The sequence below is a fragment of the Gymnodraco acuticeps genome, unplaced genomic scaffold (assembly GCF_902827175.1).
Source record: "Gymnodraco acuticeps unplaced genomic scaffold, fGymAcu1.1, whole genome shotgun sequence".
NCBI lineage: Eukaryota > Metazoa > Chordata > Actinopteri > Perciformes > Bathydraconidae > Gymnodraco > Gymnodraco acuticeps.
This window is the reverse complement of record NW_022990021.1, coordinates 3,535,735-3,556,585: the sequence shown is the minus strand read 5'-3', so window position 1 is coordinate 3,556,585 and position 20,851 is coordinate 3,535,735. Positions and strand designations below refer to the sequence as shown.

At 38.6% G+C, this 20,851-nt stretch overlaps 3 protein-coding genes across 4 annotated transcripts in view; all 3 read left to right on the top strand.

Annotated features, from left to right (window-relative positions):
* Window positions 1-1,443: 1,443 nt before the first annotated feature.
* On the top strand, window positions 1,444-9,022 carry LOC117544760. Of its 2 annotated transcripts, XM_034214145.1 has the most exons (10): window positions 1,469-1,573; window positions 2,340-2,397; window positions 2,851-2,975; window positions 3,163-3,268; window positions 3,432-3,486; window positions 5,077-5,165; window positions 5,834-5,902; window positions 6,003-6,104; window positions 6,233-6,352; window positions 6,825-9,022. In XM_034214145.1, exons 2-10 carry the CDS (start codon window positions 2,347-2,349, stop codon window positions 6,867-6,869), a joined length of 762 nt encoding a protein of 253 aa, XP_034070036.1. In that variant the 5' UTR covers window positions 1,469-1,573; window positions 2,340-2,346; the 3' UTR covers window positions 6,870-9,022. The 2 variants fall into 2 exon arrangements, with proteins under 2 accessions (XP_034070035.1, XP_034070036.1); XM_034214144.1 differs by lacking the exon at window positions 2,340-2,397 and having other exon boundaries at window positions 1,444-1,573.
* Window positions 9,023-9,262: 240 nt separating this feature from the next.
* On the top strand, window positions 9,263-15,702 carry anxa13 (annexin A13). The gene is made up of 11 exons (XM_034214143.1): window positions 9,263-9,408; window positions 10,535-10,610; window positions 10,700-10,794; window positions 10,906-11,076; window positions 11,249-11,282; window positions 12,597-12,676; window positions 12,974-13,042; window positions 13,133-13,234; window positions 13,514-13,589; window positions 13,689-13,801; window positions 14,007-15,702. The coding sequence occupies exons 1-11, from the start codon at window positions 9,394-9,396 to the stop codon at window positions 14,124-14,126; spliced, it is 951 nt and encodes a 316-aa protein (XP_034070034.1). The 5' UTR covers window positions 9,263-9,393; the 3' UTR covers window positions 14,127-15,702.
* Window positions 15,703-17,668: 1,966 nt separating this feature from the next.
* The window catches only part of myo3a (myosin IIIA), a 107,675-nt gene continuing 104,492 nt past the window's right edge, over window positions 17,669-20,851 (top strand). The window contains exon 1 of the mRNA XM_034214037.1: window positions 17,669-17,823. The gene's annotated coding sequence lies outside the window, so the exon portion shown is untranslated. The remainder of the gene's footprint in view (window positions 17,824-20,851) is intronic.

Sequence of the window (20,851 nt, the reverse complement as noted above, 5' to 3'; positions counted from 1 at the left end):
ACCCGAGATAACATTAATCACTGGACTCCTCCTCTACGACCGGGGTTCATTAGATATTTATGAGTTAAATTATATCTAAACTGCTTATGCAAGTCAAATGATACCAGTTAGAGAGATGAATAGACTTGTAGAATACGGTTTACAGTCATTATCTGTGCTGCAGACGGTGCCGATGACAATTACTTGAAATCAGTGTCAATTACAGCCCCCATGCACGTGACAGGAGCTTGTGAATTTCCTGTACTATCTCTACAAACACTTGTGTTCCTTTATAGAAAAAGGAGAGCATTTTCCCCATGGTGAGTCCTCCCTGGCTGCAGCTTTCTCCTCACATTGTTGTGATTAACTGCCGGAGCCCGATGACACCTCTTCCAATTAGAGAAGCCTTTCAGCCACTTGTGCTGAGAGGAGCACATTTCTCTGAGAAAGTCCTGTCTAAAATATACTATTCATGCCTTTTTGACATGCAAAACACACAACGTTTTTAGTGTCTATTTCATTGACACTTTGTGTTGATCGAGCAAGGATTAATGTGTCAGTGAAAAAACCCTTCATTTGCTGTTTACTGGAATTGTTTCGCAGAGAGAGGAGAAAAAAGCAACATAAAATAGCTGGGAGCTAAGGTTAGAATTTTCCTGACAGCCTCCACTTCAAATGTAACATTGTATTAAAAAAGACAAAGCTAGAGAGATAATGTGTCTTGCTGTGAGGTTAAACATAGATTCCACTCAATATCATAAACAGATGCATATTTTTTGAGGATATTACTAGGCCTATTTATTCCCCACGTTCTCTTTGTGACACATGTACATCCTCTTCCAAGATACATTGGCACAGACACTTTCTTTTCATTATCTACATACTTTATTTAAGGAATGGTAATATTACAAGGCACTATATGACAAAGAAAACCTATTTGCCTTGTACAAATGTAGAACCAAAAAAACCAACTATTTTTAAAAAATACAAATAAATAAACAGAATGGTGGAAAAACTATAAGTTTCCTAATAAATAACCAGCATATTAAAATAATAGTTGACAATTGTTTGGTTTTTCAGAAGAGTCTTGAGTAACCACGTATTGTTGCTACCAGATGTGGGATAAGAACTCAGATTGTGTACTTAAATCAAATAGAAGTACCAGAGTGTAGGAACTCTGTTACAAGTAAAAAATAAACAAATAAATGTAGTGGAGTAAAAGTAGGTTACACGATTTACCTCTGAATTGTAGTGGAATAGAATTACAAAGGGGCGTAAAATGGAAATACTCAAGTAAAGCACAAGTATCTCGAAAAGTGTACTTGAGTACAGTACTTGAGTAAATGTACTTAGTACGTTTCCCAACTCTCGTTCCACACCAGAGTAGACGTTCAGCTCGGCCCCGCCCCCTAGCGGCGGGTAAACTTACGTCATGACGTTATGAGCTGATGACGTATGTAGTGTTATCATTCTGCTGAATTTAAATGACTACAAACTAAATGCGTGTCTGCTCCACGCCAGAGCCATGGCTCTGCTCCACGCTACCTCAGTTTACTTCCGGTGTACCTGTTCAACTCTACCCATCATAGCAACGGTAAATGTTTTAAACCAGTTAAATGTGTGAAAACCATAGACTGTATTTGGTGAAAACCAGTTAAATACTACATGTCGTAGTGATTTTGTCAATGTTTTAGGTCTTCTGTTTATTTAAGTGAAAGGTTGAGGACTCAGTGTGCGAAATACACGTCAATAATCGGGGGGGTCCCCATCTCCCGTTTATTGCGCAATATTGGCCTGGTCGAATATTTCTCAATATGCAGTAGACCTCCTATACAATATTCCATGGATGCAAGCCAAGACAATCAGTAGTCTATACTATAGCAGCGTTTCTCAACCGGGGCGCCGTCTGGCGTCTTCAGGGGTGCCGTCAAATAATTATATATTCTGACGTTCATATGAATGAATGATGCGAGGAAAGATATTTATGAATACATGTTTTGAATTGTAAATACTGGACATAGTAGTCTTAAAAACATGTTAGTGACCATTGCAAGTGGCAAATAAATATTAATATAATTTGAGACCCCCCTCAAATGTAGCTGTTGAGGCTTTCAGGGGGGCTCAGGTGTTAATCAGGGGAGTCGAGCTCCCCCGGACCCCCCCCGTATTTCGCACACTGGTTGAGGTTAAAAAAAAAGAAGAAAAACTCTAAAGAACGAATTGAAATTTAGAGAAACGTTAGCAAAAGTTGCATTAATAAAGCAGTCAGATGTATTGTGTGTAGACACTACTTCTATTAAAGCTGTAATAATGAAATTGCAATTGCTGGTGCATAACATGTATCTGTCTATCTTTCTAAGGGAAACCATGGAATTTGATGAGGAGAAACTATCTCAGTGCCCAGCTGGATCAGCAGTGGTTTGTAAAAGCTAGTATACATGTATACTTTTCCTTAATATGCAATAACAGTTCTCTGCTACTTGCTTTAATCACTTACACTCAGAGTACTTTGGTACTTTAAGTATATTTTGATGCTTATACTTTTGTACTTTTACTTGAATAACATTGTGAATGCAGGAATTTTACTTATAACAGAGTATTCCTACACACTGATACTTCTACTTTTACTCAAGTACAAGATCATAGTACTTCTCCCACCTCTGCTTACACTTTTATTCCACCCCTCTAAGTTATGTGTTTGTTTATTTTTATTTTTTTAAAGGGTGCAACATTAAGCTGTTTGACTGATCTTAAACTGTCAGCTGCAGACATTTTAAACTTTTTCACCATGGGAGATAAATAAACTTGTCATAACCTTATTTCTCCAGTTTCAAGTATGGTATTTTATGATAATCTGTGTGATTTCAACAGGGCAGGAGAAAGGGTGAGGAGTCCAGGAATAAGACGGTTGAGTTGACGTTGGGGATGAAAACATCCAAACCTGTAGTGTCCTTTGAACTTTCTTCGTGTTTTTGTAAGGACAGCGAATCCTGCATGTGAGTCACACACAGTTGGTTAAAACTGAAGATGTACTTTAAAAAGTTAAAATCTCATTATGTCAGGCCTAATCATCACAGTAATGGTGAATTATGGCCCCTGCACTGTTTTGGCAAAAGCAGATACATCACTAAAGGACAAAGGCAGATCCACTCGTCTAATAATCCAATTTATTTTTGTTTTTAGGTGCAAAAATAGGCTTTTTGACTCTCCATCACCACTCTGTCTTTCACCAGCAACTGCTGCAGCACAAACACAGATGCTGAGCACAAAGCCCAAGGCCATGGCGCTGGTGAGTCACACTCATACCGACGTGTGTGAATGGGGCTAAGTGAACGTTCATTCAGTATATTAAAAAAAAAAACGCTTTCATTTGACGTCATTGGTCTTAATCACTCAATTATAGCAATTTCCAGAAGGTAACTGTGTTTTATCTTCACCCTGTCTGCCTCCAGATAGCATGCAGGCAGCTGACTGATGGGAACGAGGCGGCCTCTCTCAGGGACCAATGTGAGATCATTCACACACTTTTAGTTATTCCCTCTCAATCATTTGTGCGTACAATACATGGATCATACTCTGCGCGTGTGTGATGGTGTAGTATTCAGGTTGTTTTACAATGCTCCAAAGCTATACGATAACACAAGGACAAACAAGATAATGAAACTTTATTGCAAGTGTGAGGACAAAAGTATATAGACTTGACATGAAAATAGCTTTATAACATGAAAATAGCAATAGATAAGTTGACTCAGTTTTCTTTAATCGATTGGTCATTTTTTAAAGATTTCTTCATGATGAACGCTGTCGTTTTCTTATTAAGTGCATCCCTGGTAAACACAATATTTAAAATGGTGCTTTTGCATGATTGTTTATGGGGAAACTCAGTTTTACAGATCTGTTCGACATATTTTTGGAGCTAGATGCAGCTTTAGATTACAATATCCTGCTGCATGTTTAAAGACTGATAGTTGACAACATGCTCACCATTAATTTAGTAGGTTATTCTATTGCTTTTGTTTATATCACATCAATTTCATAAGCAGAGGGAGTTTACCCAGTCATCTTGATTATTGTAGGTGTTCTACCTTTTTTATTTATATATTTCTAAAGAAGAGTATATAATGTGATTGAAAGGAACTTAATACAACTTTTCTTAAGATCATCAACAATGAAACACAACATGTGAATAAGTCTGAGCTAGCTTTACACTTAATAAATGCAATTGCTTTAATTATGGACTACAAAAATGCACAAAGACTGTAAATAAGCTTCTGCTACATGAGGGAAAACACAATAACGACATAATACATGCAGACAGATAATTACAACTGTTTTTTGTGTTTTTCTTTGATAAAATTCAAATAAAGATTTCATAATTAAAGGAGAACCGTGATTGGATGAAGTCCACATTACAGGATCATTGAAGTAATTATACAGTGAGGTTATGAATCCTTAATGAAGAAATAATTTGTCTTTATGACAGTACAATCCAGCCCCCACACACACACACCTCCACTCATGGGGAGCCTGGGGGAGCGTGTGTGTGTGTGCAGTCACAGCCTGAGAGTGAACATGAGTCAGCCTCATAGTACAACTTATGAGTGGGCCTCACTGGGAGCTAAATGGATAACTCATAGAGCGGCTTTTTACAGGAGACTGTCTGGGCTACCAAATAGATGTATTGATATATGTTATGCGAGTCCCTGCTTACTCTGAGCCATGCTATTAAGGATTGGAATTTGAAACATATTTCACCAAAGTGGAATTTAAGTTTAAATCATGTCATTTAGACTCTGTTCGAAAAGGGCTTGAAATTGACAATAAAAAAAGATAAAATGACATAGCAAAAAAATCACAAAATAATATTGAATATTGGCGATGTATGGATCAAATATATTGCTGTGTTTTACATTGCATACTAATAGTGCTGTTCTTACAAAAAAGGGTATATTTTTGTCTGTAAAATGTTAAAAAGGGAAATCTTCTTCTTGAATATGTTTTATTCAATTCAAACATATAAGGGTGTCAGCATTGTCAACATGAAAATAACCATTTCAGTTTAATTTGACTTTTTCCTGATTGTTCATTTTTTCCTAGCTCCTCTGCCAATACTAACACTGAAAGGGACTGTAAGTTTGGAAGGCTCCGACCCCAGAAGGCCCCGATCAGTTCATGCATCCATCACTGTAAGTTTTATTGGAAATTCACCAAATATCTGCCATTTTGTATCTTTCTCTTGCTACATGTACTTCTTCTCCACTTCATTTTACAAGCCAATATTTGTATTCTACTACATTTATTTAACACTCATAGTTGCTAGCTTCTTTGTACATATACCCAACACCTGACATGTTGCAATACTTAACTGTACTTTACCTATTATTTTAAAAGTAACTCAAATTGGCCTTACCCTGAGAAACACTTAAATATTATGACATGTATTTGTTGGAAAGAAAAACATAATAGTGTATATAATAAAACCATATTACTGCTAAAATATCCAATCTGTATACTGAGTAATTTAACTTTTTTTCATTTTAAAACTATTCTTGTAATGGGATATTTTAAGAACTTGGCATTTTGACTTTAAATAAAGGATCTGAGTACTTCTTGTGGCAGTAATTGCACAGGGAAATAAGACATCGGGATTTCTAGTTAGATACATTCCTTGTTCGTTTGTATTTTAGGGGATTTGTTAGACAGTTAGAACATTCAGGATCTTACCAGACCAATCCTTTAAGGCACATTTAGATTGCAGTTAGTGGATATGACCACTAGATGTAGATGTTGATCCATTTCTAGCAGTGTTCACCCTAAGCAAATACTAAGTGTGCTGAGATTTTATTTCTTCCAGGGAACAGCCTCAGTATCAGCTGCTGATCAGAATGAAGCCCCCGGAATGAGCCTGCATTTGTCTAAAGAGGTCCTACTATGTATTTTGTCCTCTGTATAATTACTCCAGACATTACTAAACTCTATGTGACAATTGTGCCTGTGTCAAATGTATGTTGTGTTTTCTTTAGGGGGAAAAAAGGCAGTATTACCAAGACCTGTGCCTGCAGGTAGAAGAGAGGAAACAACAGGTGGAAAAGGAGAGACATAAAAAGGCTGTTGACGATCAAAAAGTTTGTTATTTTTGTTTTGTATAGTATAAATACTTATAATACAGTATTGAATTTTGCCCTGTAGTTTTTTGATCACTTTGATAGATTAGTAATTAATGTTTGTGTCACATTTTCCCCAACATCTGCAGCACAATGAGACCCAGCAGCAAACCTGGGGGATGCCAAGAAGTGGTGCCCAAAACCACCAGCAGGGTACAGTGAAACGGAGCAGAAACCTCGACACTGCCGGGATTTTACCCCAGGAGCAGGTGAACAATGCACTGTTTACTGTAACAAAAGCCTAGTGTTCACAGAATGTCTTCTGATCGCACTGGCTTAGAAAAAAAGGAACTAAAAGAGAGTCTGTAGCCACACACACATTTTGTAACAAATGAGGATTGTGGCTATTGTGCTAAACAAGAAAACTGCTCCTGCAGTCCTTGAATTTGTAAGGAAAAATAGAGGGAAAAAGTGATTTCCTCCCATTGAGACTTGAGACTCCTGCATAGCTTGGTCACCCCAAAATATGTTTTGAATTAAACTATCTTTCTGACCTTCTTTCCACACATAGTATTAGTCTAGTTGCAGGTGAAAGTCAAAACCTCTGTCTGTGGATCCTAACAGTAGGAGCCTGTCAGACTCTAAACAAGTTGTGTGAAACCTGAGTTTGGGTCCTGGGCCAGCATAACATTACAGCCTGCTACTTTGGCCGGCTCTTCTGAATGCTGCCTTTGTTTCCAGATCCGTGATAGAGGCTTCACTGGGACCCCCTTCCACCACCTCTGAAATGAAGACCATAACATCCCCGAACTGAGGGCTACGGAGCAGACAGGCAAAAAGTAATCTCTCTGCAGACATCGGATATATGGGCTGTTTCAGCAGCAAATTCTGATGGTTGCAAAGAATTACAGAATGTGAATAAACTTCAACCGAAAAGTCTAAAATGTGAACAACCCGAGAACTCTAAATCCAAGAGAGGCCTTCATTGATTCTTAATAAGGAATACATATAAGTCATTTAAAGCAAGTCCAAGTTGACACTCAAAAAAGACATATTTAAATAACATAATCATACAATTGTTTCTAGTACTGCTTCACCTCAAAACAAACTGAGTTGGAGGATTTACTTTATGCAACTCAGCAGCACTGAAGTCAAGTCCTTAAATAATCACTAGAAAGTACAATCTTGCAGCAGTTTGGATAAAGTCCAGTCCTCAAGGAACGGTTTGGCATTTTAATGAGATGAGAAGATTGATACACCCCTCTCTAGTTTCATTCATCTTCATCAACTCCCATCAAGCAAGCAAAGAGGAGCATAATTTCCCAACAATTTCCAACTATTCCTATTAATTCAAAATTGTATATAATATTTAAGAGTTCTAATGTTAGGAGGAATAGGAAATCAAATCAGAAACCCTATTTTACAAGACAACTGTGAGCCTGACTGGAACAACATTGAAACATGAGTTTTAAAGTTGTGTTTCATAATAGTCACGACACAAACTCTGCAAAGATTGATCCTGCCTTGCTTGAAAGTTTGAGATGACATCAGCGTCAGTGAATGTTGTCTTTGCTGATTTAAGTCCTACTGTCGCCCTGAATATGTTGTTACTGTAATTGTGTCGTACATACACACAGCCTACATACAGTCAGACATAAACAGCTATATTGTTTGAATTACCAATTTCTCCCTAAAGTTTCTCATTCCAGGTTATCTCCAGATAATTATACAGTGAAAAAAGGATGAATCATCTTCATGTAATTGCATGGCTCAGTTAGTGTGACGGGAGCAAGCTCTTAATGGAAGCAGGTTACTCATACGCTGTGTGCATGTATTACGTTTATACAGACCAAAGGGCTTTATTATGGAAGGCAGCAGCGGCTCTCCTCTTCAGTAGGGGGTAAGTAATTATGATGTAGGGACAGTGAAATACCAATGTTTAGAGCGCAGGCTGGCGAGGTTGGTAATTATAACATAAAGCACTTAATTCTACAGAAGATGTATCTTTTGGGTCATTGTTGCAGCGCGTAACAATTACACACTAAACAACTATTCAACATATTATAACTTTTTCTGAGCTTTTACCAACTAGTGAATTATGGTTGTTTAGTTGGGTGAAAGAAGAGTATCAGTTTTTAAGGTATTTCATAAATTCATTCATTTCCTTTTCTGGGTCATATGACGTGTTTCACTGAATTACAAATATGGGAAACATTCCACTTCATTTTGCATGACCAGCATGAAAGATCCAAGCAGCAGCAGTTAGCTCGGGTCAAGGAAGGTCAGAGTTAATAGTCGGTTACATCAACAAGAGGGGATTTAGCATTTTACTTAAGGCCATTAAAGAAAGTGAAGTAAATTAGGGCTGAAGGATGTCTAACTCTGGCTTGACCATGTGTCATGTCAGGTGGGTGAAAAATCATTACCCATACTGTTAAGTCACTGCAATAAAGCTTATATGTCTCCTATATTCAGTGGTAACCTCACTAAAGCCTTCTTTATACTTAGTCATTTATCATTATTAGACTCCTAGTTTATTAGTTATATTCTCCTAAAATAATATCAATAGGATCTATTGATACTCCCTGTAATATAATGTATGTATTATTTAATTAAAGGGAAACATGTGGTTTGGATTGTTTTAAGTGGGGTTGTATGAGGTACTAATCCATAGTCAGTGCATTACCCATGCTTTCTTCATAATCACCAGACTACATTGACAAAAACAGACATTTTAGCTCTTATAACAATGGGGTTGCTATAGGCTACTGCTGCCTCGACTTGTTTATTTTGTGACATGTTTTTATGATTAACCAAAGTAACACAATAGCTAATACATGCTTATGTATAAATACGAATTAAACAAGTGATTGTTACCATCGCCTGAATCTTACAAAGTTATGCATCACAAATTATTATTCGAATTATAAAATTCTGAAATGGACCAAGGACCATTATACATTATAAGGACTTTCATTTTTGGTAACCTACTTGTGTAGATCTGGAAGCTTATACTTCGTACGATTTTGAAAACACTACTATCATTTGTGACAGAGTTTGTATTCACTTTGGTATTACTCCCTAAACTAAGTGAAGGATCTGAGTATTTCTCTAGCTGCTGACCATATTGTGGTGAGGATGTAAATGGTTAATCTAACGGACTATGCAGCGTTCCGTGGTGACGTCACACGCTGGTTTCAGCTTCTTTGGGCCGCAGCTCGTAGCCTCGTATCAGGAGAAGAAGTTAGCTTGTACAAACTACTCTTTTAGCCATCAGATCACCAGCTGAAACCGGACGAACATCTTTAAAATGGGCAACTGTCAAGTAGGTACCATTGTCTTAACACAGTGTGCTACACACTCTTTGGTTAGAGACGATCTTTAACAGTTTGCAGTTTAGACTTAGCTATAGCCTACACGTGTAAAGAGTAGTTTAATTAATATCCTACTATTTCAACTGATATTCAGCACTATGGTGTCAGATTCATATTTTCGGTGTTTCTTTAAATGTAAACGTCGGTGCTGACACCGTGTGACAGACAGCAGAGTGGGTTTACGCAGTGGAAGGGGCCACTCCTCTGCGGAATTCATCACAGCTCCGTTAGACGAGTGTGTGTGTGTGTGTGTGTGTTTGTGTGTGTAAATGAATGAGCAGGGCTCTCTGTAAATCAGCAGTACTGCAAGGATGGGGGGAGGGTGTTCATCATGATTGCCAGATATGTGTCTTTCTGTGCTCATTTATCTATTGTTTCACCTCATTGGCAACTTCAATAATACTAAGTGGCAAAGCATGAATGACATTTTCGGGACTTGTGGGTTATCTGTTGCCACTTTTTATTGTTTTTTTCAGACTCTAAATACGCAATATTTTTGTTTTTGTCAGACTCTCTAAATAACCCTAATCCCTAGGAATAATGTTTGTTATTTTGAGAAATGAAAAAGTTAATGTGGAGGAGCCAGCCACCCGCTATAAAAAAGTGGCGACAGATAACCCTAGTACCCCATTTTCCAACATTATCATTACCTAACAAACAATAAATACAATTCTATTGAGGTTTTGGTGAGGTCAAACATTCTGTGAAGATTTTGTCAATCGTTTACTTTAGATCCTCTCGTAAAAAGTTGATTCAACTCTTTAATGTGAGGGATATAGGTCACTAGAACCTCCTCTCAGTCCCCTGCTGGCCCCTGGCCCACACTATGGAAGCTGCCAGTAATTCATGTGGCCCCCACCAAGTTTGTTTAAGACTTCTGGCCCCGAAATTCCTCCACCCAAGCATTGTGTCATCGACCTCCCCTCCCCCATCTGACAGCTGCTCCTGCATTGCTATCACAAACCGCTCTGATCCTCAATTACGGAAACAATGATAAGTTTGATAAGTACATTATTATAAGAATCTGTTTATAGATTTTCACTTTGCCTATATACCAATCTTTTGTTATTCCCTCAGCCAACAATCGTGCCCTATGAGGATTTTGATGTCGTTGCTGACATCAAGGCCATCCGCAAAGCCTGCAAAGGGTTTGGTAAGATGGAAAGATTGAATTGAATTCTTCTTATGTAACTGTAAGACATTGTTTGTCCTTGTACCGCATCTGTTTTATTTTCTCTATAGGAACTGATGAGCAGGCCATCATTGACATCTTGGCAGACCGCAGTGCAGATCAGCGTCAGGAAATCAAAAACGCATATTTTGAAAAGTATGATGATGTGAGTGTCATTCAGTTATTCACAGAAATGTACCACTTACATTTGTATTTGGAATATTCTGTTTCTGCCCTCTTCCACCAATAACAATGACATTCTCTCTCCCTCTAATAGGAGTTGGTGGATGTGTTGAAGAAGGAGCTGGCAGGGAGCTTTGAGAACGCCGTCCTCGCCATGTTGGACCTGCCCATAGTCTTCGCTGTGAAGGAGCTGAGGAAGGCCATGAAGGGGGCGGGCACTGATGAAGACACCCTGGTGGAGATCCTCTGCACGGCCACCAACGCTGTCAGTCACAAGTCAAAAACAGTTCAACTCATTTATTAATTAATCATCAACAATATGTGTGGCATTATGTCCAAATTATTTTCAGGCCCTATACAATAATTAAATAAGCATATGATGTTTTACTGTAAAATATTCTAGATTTGTGTTCATTCTATATAATTGTTTCCCATAGGACATCGCCATGTTCAAGGAATACTACTTTCAAGGTAAGCCATTTTATACAATTACCTTAGTTTACTTGATGCCACATCCATCACATCCGTTTTGTTGTTATATGTTTTTTAATATTTTATGTAGCTTATTAATCATACTTTGCAGTTGTTTAACCTCTTACCCAATACATCACTTAATGTCACTTTTTCCCTTCCTTGTATTATGAACCCTGGAGGAAATGGCTATGGGTGACTCATTGGGACCTACATAGGGCTAAAGTACAGTACTATTCTGGGACTTTTAGCCGTGTAGTTTTCAGTCACACTTTGTTTAGTCAAGGCCCATCCTGCTGCAGCTTCCTGTTCGACATGATAGCAGTTCTGACAGATGTACCGTAGACTGTAACAAGTGATTTATTCTTTCATTATTTAAGGGTTACTTAGCCCTCAAGTACTCATTCTTTGAAATATACCAAAAATAATAGTTTCTCAATGGCACCTTCTAGTAGGCTATGGTATTCTGAAAAGTAAAAAATGAAGCTAGTGTTTGAGTGGCTGTGGCAGAGAAACGTTTGGTGCTTGTGGTTGCAAGTTAGCTTATCAGGTTGTTTGCTATTTGTCATTAGCTATCATTTTGGCTAACCTTGGTGCTTTGCTGTGGCCAGATACAACATTTAGCATTTTGCTAACCAAGCTAGCCACAATATTTGAAGTTTTTTTTACTGTTTTCTTGTAGACTCCATGTGTTCACTAGAATAAATAACCTGCTGTACCACCTGAGGGGAATTTTATTTTCCTCATGTGATAGTTCCTTACTGGCACTAATGAGTAAACTATTGGCTGCCCTTTATATAGGGAGTAGTAAATAAAGAATCAAAGTTGTAACACAGAACCTAGTCCTTATCCCCTCTTTTGTAAATCCAATAGTTTATTTTGTCAATGTACTGATTCTTCAACAGTACCCTTTGGAATCTTATTGTATTCTGATTTGTAATCATTATTATTATTATTTTTTAAGTTGCTGTACATTCTCAGTTAACATTCCAATTTGGCATCAGTGAAGTGTAAAATATGCTTTCTTGACTCAAAACTGGTAGTCATAAAGGCAGGAATCCATCATTAACGAAGCTAAGAACATCACATGAACATATACTGGTGTTTTAAGAAGGAAATCAGATATACTTTGAACTAAGCTGGTTAAGGGAACATGGGTTCACAAACCAACTTTCATTACAAATGAAACAGAGGTTGCATGCCAAACATGCCAAACTTTTTGGCACGATAGTATCTAGGGCTGGGCTTGTCTAAACACTGAGGCTTAAATTAAACTTGCTTTATTTGATCTTTACTTTACAATGTGTCTTTCAGTGCATGAGCGTGATCTTGAAGCAGATATCGAAGGGGAGACCAGCGGGGACGTAAGAAACCTGCTCACAGCTCTAATGCAGGTAAGAGGCCATGAGTTTCTTCTCCGCTCGAGTAACTAAACTCCTTACGTCTGCTGTAGGACTGAAATTGAGCTCACTCTCCCTTGCCCTAGCAGTCCACACACACACACACACACACACACACACACACCACACACACACACACACACACACACACACACACACACACACACACACACACACACACACACACAAACACACTGGCCACAATCCAGACCCCCTCTCATAAGTGAAACGCAGGCCAGATACAGTTACTGAAGGCCTCAGCAGAAGTCATCTTGCTTTTTTGTCTTCCAGGGCGACAGAGACGAGAGTTACGAGGTGGATGAGGAGTTGGCCGAGTCGGATGCTACCTGCCTGTTTGAGGTACTTCAAATATAATTCATTATATCCTCATGGCAGATTACCGTAACTCATCCTGAATATTATCATTAATATTTTCCGTTTCTGATGCAGGCTGGTGAGGGCTCCTTTGGGACAGATGAGTCCACTTTCAGCTACGTTCTGGCCTCCAGAAATTACCTGCAGCTCCAGGCCACCTTCAAGATATATGAGCAGGTAGGTTAGGGTGTCACTCTGTCCATAGATAGCTGCAGTGATATTGCATATCAGTTTATATGACCTGAAATCTAATCTTCAGCCAGCATGTGAATTGATCCTGGGTGGTGTCTTTACATTACCCTTGAGAAATGTTGTTGCTTCTCATGCACGTGCAGTCAGACTTTTTCTAGGGGCTTTAAACAAGTAGGCACCTTCTATTAGAGGAAATTGTAGACCTGGAAAAAGAAACCACTCATTCCCAGTGCTTTGATTTGACTAGCAATTTTCTCTCCATAGCTTTGTGGAACTGAAATCCTGGATGTCATTGAGAATGAGACTTCAGGGACACTTAAGAAATGCTACAAAGCTCTTGGTAAGTAAATAATACAAAGTGTTAATTGTCAAAATACCCAGTGTATGTCCTGAAATCTGATATCTTAATTATTGTATTTATTTTATTTCCTCCCCACAGTAAGAGTTGCTAAGAACCCTCAGCTCTACTTTGCCAGACGTTTGAACGCTGCGATGAAAGGAGCGGGCACTGACGAGGACACCCTTATTCGCATCATCGTGGTTCGCTCTGAGGTAATTGCATGAAAAGATCAACAAATAAGTACAGATAAATAAATTACTGTCTCTCGTACAGCATATGTGACATTATTTTATTGTATTGCAAAGTTGCAGAATTACTATACTAAGTGCGAACCAAGTTTGGTAAGGGAGAAGAAAAGAATAAGTTAAAAGTGAAAATGAGGGGAATGTAAAAGATGTGTTTTCTTGTTGCCAACAGTATGACTTGGAGACCATCAAAGAAATGTACCTGGAGAAGTACGATGTGTCTCTGAAGGACGCCATAAAGGACGAGTGCGGCGGTGATTTTAAACGTCTCCTCGTGGCCATCTGCCACTAAAAGTCTGAGAGTTAGGCAGGGTGGATTTGGAAAACAGTCAGAGACAACTGTTTATACTGAGGGCGCGGCTGTTTTCTGTCTAACTAACTAACTCAGTCTGTCCATGTGACATTACAGTATGTAGGGAGCAGGAGGGTGAACGTGATAGAATAATCAGCTAATGTGTTGTCTAAAATCTGAGTTACGGTGAATTTGTGTGGCTCTCTTTTAAACTTTTTCAACAATCATTTATACCGAAATTGGCATGAACTCATCTGTCTGTGTCCGTCAATTACTGCCCATTTCTTAGTCAATTTTTTGCTCCAGTTCACTTTGACCAGCATTAACAGTCAGTTAAAGTCACTGTAAACAAGCACCAATGTATACCTTTCCAGGAGCCAACTGTAGTCACACTGATGCAATTACACTACATTTGATCAGGTTGTGTAAGGCTTGATAGAGTGATCACATTGTAAACATGTTTGTACACTGGGAAAAATCTAATCTAGCCTCAGCATTTCTTTCTGCTGCTGCATTTACTAATATAAAAAGACAATAGTGTTACATTATTACCGTTGTTTAAGTATTAATCTGCGTTTGAATCCAATATTTCTTTATTTGTGTTAATCTAAAACTTTCACCCTCTATGCCCCAAACTCAGTGACTTAACTGATGTTACCACTTATGCAATCAGTCCATGTGTTTGTGCTTGTTAAAGAAGAAATTTGCAGAGGAGAATATATATTTTAACAGATGCTTATTGAAAGATACATGTTGCATTTGTATTATCTACAACTAGAAAACACTTGAAAAATCCAAATACACCTCACCTTGTTATGTATATTTTTTTTGTATTTTGCGACTAACAAATATATTATTTAGTTTACTGTTTTAGGTAGGCCAGAGGTTATATGTGAAGAAACCTGTAAGAAGCATTGAACATCTGGACAGTCTGTGTCATTGTGTGTCTATATAAGGCAGCTGAGATCTGTTAAAATGACCACTATTGTAAACATCAACAGGTAGAGTCGTCTGACTAGAGCAGGGGTGTCAAACTCAATTTCATCGTGGTCAACATTAGCATTATGGTTGCACACAAAGGGCCAGTTGTAACTTTAAGACTATATAAATATATAATATATATAAAATAATGTATTATATTACATTATTGAATCTGCATTGGATTATTATCGGATAGGGTAATAACTTCATAATTAACTACGTATGAAGGCAAAAGTCTAGGGCAAATAATTGCAAGTCTCTTCAGTGCGCATGTCACAAAATGAGATGCATTGTGGGACATGTAGTTTATTGGCAACGTGCTTCTGTATAGCGGCCTGTAACCGTATAATAAACTATAAATTATATTATTTGCAAGCTCTTGTGGGCCACATAAAATGAAGTCTCAGGCCGGATTTGGCCCCCGGGCCTTGAGTTTGACACCCCTGGACTAGAGATTGCCCCTCTATAGCCAAATAATTTTAGTAAACGTGCAAATAAAGTTCCCTGTAACACCATCATATCTGTTTTGTTTGACATTCAACTGTGTTTGATACTGTGTTGATAGAAAATATGCATTAAAACCTGAGGCAACCAATAATGTCAATAGGACTTTTCATTATCAGACATACAGTGGCTGTCTGTCAAGTGTACCGTCCAATCAGCCACTGAAGATTATAGACTTCACATTCAATGAAATTACACACCCATAGACTGTTTATATAAAGGACACACCCCCTTTACGCTTGTCACTTTGCTGCCTTCAAGTATTTTGGAAATATGGAAAGTGTAAGATTAAGTTACATGCAAACTCACAAAGTGGGAAATGATCATTATAAACATGATATTTTGTCCGCTCACAGCTGGTGGTTATTACTAGTAGCTGTACGCTTTATTCAAAGACTATCCCAAAACCAAATCAGAACATGTTTACCCTATATTTATCTAGGGATTCAAAAACAGTAGGGTACTTGTGAATGTGCCACTCAAATTACCCAGCTGGTAATCTCTCCCACCTCCATGTGGTATGAATTACAGTTCACACTAAATCACACAAGTTGCAACTTTTTTCTTTCTAAGTAGCTGTAAAATAGTCTAAACAGTCATAATCTAAGAACTCTGTCTTTATAATTTCTTCAAATGTATACATTTGAGGGAATTATTATGATTCTCAATTAAGAACATCTGGTCAGTTCTAGACTAATTGGGGGCCAACAATTTAATGAGGGGCACATTTAATGCATAAAGAAGGAGTTACTTTGTTACTTTGGCCAAAGATAAAGGACATTAAAAGAAGTTTGGGGTAATACATACATTATTTATGCAGTAACTTCCTTATTAAATTACATTACTTAAACGTCCCGGACCGCCCATGCTGGTAACATTAAATTTGTAATTTGCAGTATTGCAACCGGTTCTTTTTAGGCCACTCACATACAGTAAGATGGTACAATTTTTTTGTAGAGTCCCTGGGCCCTTCTCACTTCGGTTAAATGGATTCCTTGCGTCGTTTCCCTGCGACTAGTCCCTCCCACCAGGGAAGCATGGAGGGACGCAAGGAAACCACGAGAAGCAGGGAAATGAGTTTTAAGAGCAATGGGACGTCCTTTCCTCCGGGGCGTCACGTGAAGCGACGTCCGTTTGTGATGACGCTGCACAGCTGATCGTCTGACAGCAGCTCTGTCCCCGTTATTTTCACACACACCCCCGCCTCTGTTAGTACACATTTACTGACACAAACATTTGTATCATCTGTTGTAGACCCAAATAAATTAAATTAAATATGAACTCATTCTCAAAAAAGATAAACGCCATTCTTAAAATGTATAAACGAACAATAGTTAGATTAATATTGATTAGAGTGCACAATAGAAATAAAATAATTGAGAGAAGAAAAAGAGATATGTTATCTATCAAAACCCAGTTAGATTAACATTCATTGGATTGCACACTTCGTTTGTTTGTTTGGATATGTAGCAAATTAACATTTTAAATAGCACTTAATGACTGACTGAATGGAAATGACAATAAATGAAAATGTAAAACGAAAAAAGCGATCATGAAAATGTTTCCAAAAAATGAATAAAATGATTTTTGACCACTTTGTTGTTCAGATATATCACATATTTGTAACTAAATGATACATGAATTGAAACAAAACACGGTATAAACTGAGGAGTGACTCTCGTGAGGTTCATGTATTTTTCTTCACTCCGCTGGGAAACTGCTCTCATGTCAAGAAGCATCAGATCAGTGCATGCACTGCCTCGTCCAATCAGTGAGCGATACACAGTAAGGGGGCGGGGCGAGTGTCTGAGGATTTCATCGAAGGATGGTCTGGTGGTTCCTCGCTTATAGCTTCTCCATTATCGCTCCTCGGTCCTCGGTCCTCCGGCAAAAATAAGGCCATTGGGACGCTACTCAAGATGGCGCAGACAAATTATCTTCCGGTGAGACCGAGGAGCGAGGAAATGAAAAATAAGAGAAGTGAGAAGGGCCCCCTGAATGCAGCGTTGCATGCTATGGTTACGTCAGTGCGTCAGTGCTCTCTCTGGCCCCGCCCCTTTCTCAGAAATGCATGTTGTATTGTTGGCTGGATTTTTCTCGTCTGTTTATATTTTCGAAAAACGGTGCACTTAATACAAAGTGAGACGTCAGCGTACAGCAGCACAAACACAGACACACATCGAACACCGTTTTTAACCGCTGGACCTTGAAGGTACGTTCTCCTCTTCTCACCGGCTTTGTTGCTCCCTTTTACCCCTATTGCTTGTTATTACAGTCATTACTAGCATCCATCTTGGTAAAAGCTCATTAAATCCCCCTACTAATCCTGCTGACTTTCCGCTGCATTATCGAATTGAATTAGTATTTGTGCCCCATGTGCAAAAATGTGAAAGTCCAATATATATGTGATCATTCCAAGAGTAATTTAATGCATTGTGTCAGGTGTTAAGACCAGATGAATCACTGCCGCGTGATGTGTTCAGGTGCTGCAACTTGCACATGTAGTCCATCATCATCTCCATGGAGACGTTAAGTACAAACAGTCATGTCCACTTCCTGCAACAAAAACAAGTACTGCTCTTCATTAATCTGTTCTACCATTGAATATATTGTATAGGTATCAAGCACCTGAATGCACCAACCCTTATATTTGTGGATATTGTGCATCCAATGACTATATAAGGCAACAACTTATAATACGGTTACAAACATCAAATAATGTGATTTATGACATTATCAGGAATTCCTCTTGCTCACCATTAAGAAGTCACTATGCAATAATATGATAATTGGCACTTGAGATTCGAATAACTATGAAAAAGCCTTCCAATTGTTTTTATTTTTTAAATAAAACGTATTTCTGTATTACATGGCCTTTATATAATCATTTCAAACTTAAATAATCACTGATATAGTACGTTTAACCCACAGCACCACGCCTTCATTTCTTCTTTTTTATTGTAAAATCTTATAATTACAAGGTCCTTATTTCATAAAATATCTAATAATTACGAGATCCTTATCTTGATATAAGATTAAGATCTCATAATTGCAGGATTTGTATCTTGTTGCTATAGAAACAGCTTTAGTTCAAGTTTAATGTGTGCTAACTATTGACACAAACATTGCTCCTGCTAGAAGCCTGTGTTAATGCTTCTCTCTGCAAGTGTGATGTGAGCTGTAGGGACAGCCAGGCAGGCAATGATTTCATACTTCATCATTAAAACATCGGGATTTTTATATATATAAAACTATATTCAAAAAACGTTAAAATGAAGGAAATATGCAATTAAAAATAGGACCATTATCCCCTCTGTGATGCCCCTGTGGGTTCATCTTGAGAAGGTGTGGCTGTGCTGCATCCAGCCGCCTTAACTCAGGGCACCCGGGTTGCATTCCAATAGTCCATTTAGTTTAGGAACCTTCCTAACGGAGTGAAATTACCCGGAAGTACGTCACTGGCAGCCATGATAAGTGCCGTTCCAATTCTCCAAATGAAAGGAAAGGAGGTTTCAAACTTCCTTTATAACCTCCTTTAGCTTAGGAACCACTGGACCTCCCTAACCGAAAGGAGAGGAGAAAATGCTGCCCCACAATGCATTGCAGCCGCAGCATTTGCCATCACAACAGTCGGCCGTTCACGGAAACAACCGATTATAACCGAGAAATTATATCATGAAAGTTACGGTGCTTATTAAGCATTTTAAAACGTATGTGGTAAGTTGCCAAAGTGCTTTTTCTGAACGTTCATCAGTATTATAATCAAAAAGAGAAATATGAACGTTAGTTTTTACTGAAATGATCAAATAAAGTCAACATTTCACAGTCTTTACTGAGCTGTGTGGAGTTTGTTCAACTTTTAAAAGATGTTTGAATGGTGATATACACACTGATAGATGTTAAGGACTAACGTTTATAATAAATACATTTGTATTGATTTTAAGATATTTTCATAGTTCATACAATCATACGTATTGGGATCATTTGTATTAATGTGGACCGGAGGGAGAGGGTGACGAGCATAAGTTTCACTTTCCTTTTTTATTTCAATTCCAACTTTGGTCATGAAGAATATGTTTCTCTGTTGTCCATGTTCATAAAGCATAAAACAACAGCACCAGAGCACGGTGCAGAGTCTCGAGATGAGTTTACAGTAGTCCCTCGTTCTTATTAAACATCCATGTTGTAGTCCGCTGTATAGAAAACTGTAGTTTCCATAGTTTCCCCACAGCAGCAGACGCACATTCATGACGTCCGCTGGCGCATCATAAACACGTCGGTTAGTGAAAGTGCATTCGGATTCTCTAAAGTACCGCAGTCTCTTCTCCTAAATCCTTTTGAATTCTCCTATCCACTATCCCTTAACCCCGTGACGTTTCACTCAGAGGTCAAGGAATAGGAGATAGGGTTAGAATTTAGGAGCTGATTTTTGGATTATCGGAACGCAACCCTGTAGTTTCCATAGTTTCCCCACAGCAGCAGACGCACATTCATGACGTCCGCTCGCGCATCATAAACACGTCGGTTAGTGAAAGTGCATTCGGATTCTCTAAAGTACCGCAGTCTCTTCTCCTAAATCCTTTTGAATTCTCCTATCCACTATCCCTTAACCCCGTGACGTTTCACTCAGAGGTCAAGGAATAGGAGATAGGGTTAGAATTTAGGAGCTGATTTTTGGATTATCGGAACGCAACCCTGTAGTTTCCATAGTTTCCCCACAGCAGCAGACGCACATTCATGACGTCCGCTCGCGCATCATAAACACGTCGGTTAGTGAAAGTGCATTCGGATTCTCTAAAGTACCGCAGTCTCTTCTCCTAAATCCTTTTGAATTCTCCTATCCACTATCCCTTAACCCCGTGACGTTTCACTCAGAGGTCAAGGAATAGGAGATAGGGTTAGAATTTAGGAGCTGATTTTTGGATTATCGGAACGCAACCCTGTAGTTTCCATAGTTTCCCCACAGCAGCAGACGCACATTCATGACGTCCGCTGGCGCATCATAAACACGTCGGATAGTGAAAGTGCATTCGGATTCTCTAAAGTGCCCGGTCTCTTCTCCTAAGTCCTTTTGAATTCTCCTATCCACTATCCCTTAACCCCGGTACGTTTCACTCAGAGGTCAAGGAATAGGAGATAGGGTTAGAATTTAGGAGCTGATTTTTGGATTATCGGAACGCAACCCTGGGTCTGGTGCCCTGTAGCTACTTAAAGCCTCTCTGTCCTCCCTCTGCTTCCCC

What these genes read in the sequence shown, in the direction of transcription:
- LOC117544760 (XM_034214144.1), top strand. Translation starts at nt 1,505, where the DNA reads ATGGCTCTGCTCCACGCTACCTCAGTTTACTTCCGGTGTACCTGTTCA. An exon ending in GGCCTCTCTCAGGGACCAAT is followed by an intron (nt 3,487 to 5,076) that starts GTGAGATCATTC and finishes ATTTTTTCCTAG; the next exon opens with CTCCTCTGCCAATACTAACA. An exon ending in GCCTGCATTTGTCTAAAGAG is followed by an intron (nt 5,903 to 6,002) that starts GTCCTACTATGT and finishes TGTTTTCTTTAG; the next exon opens with GGGGAAAAAAGGCAGTATTA.
- anxa13 (XM_034214143.1), top strand. An exon ending in CAAAGCCTGCAAAGGGTTTG is followed by an intron (nt 10,611 to 10,699) that starts GTAAGATGGAAA and finishes TTTTCTCTATAG; the next exon opens with GAACTGATGAGCAGGCCATC. An exon ending in ATGCTACCTGCCTGTTTGAG is followed by an intron (nt 13,043 to 13,132) that starts GTACTTCAAATA and finishes TTTCTGATGCAG; the next exon opens with GCTGGTGAGGGCTCCTTTGG.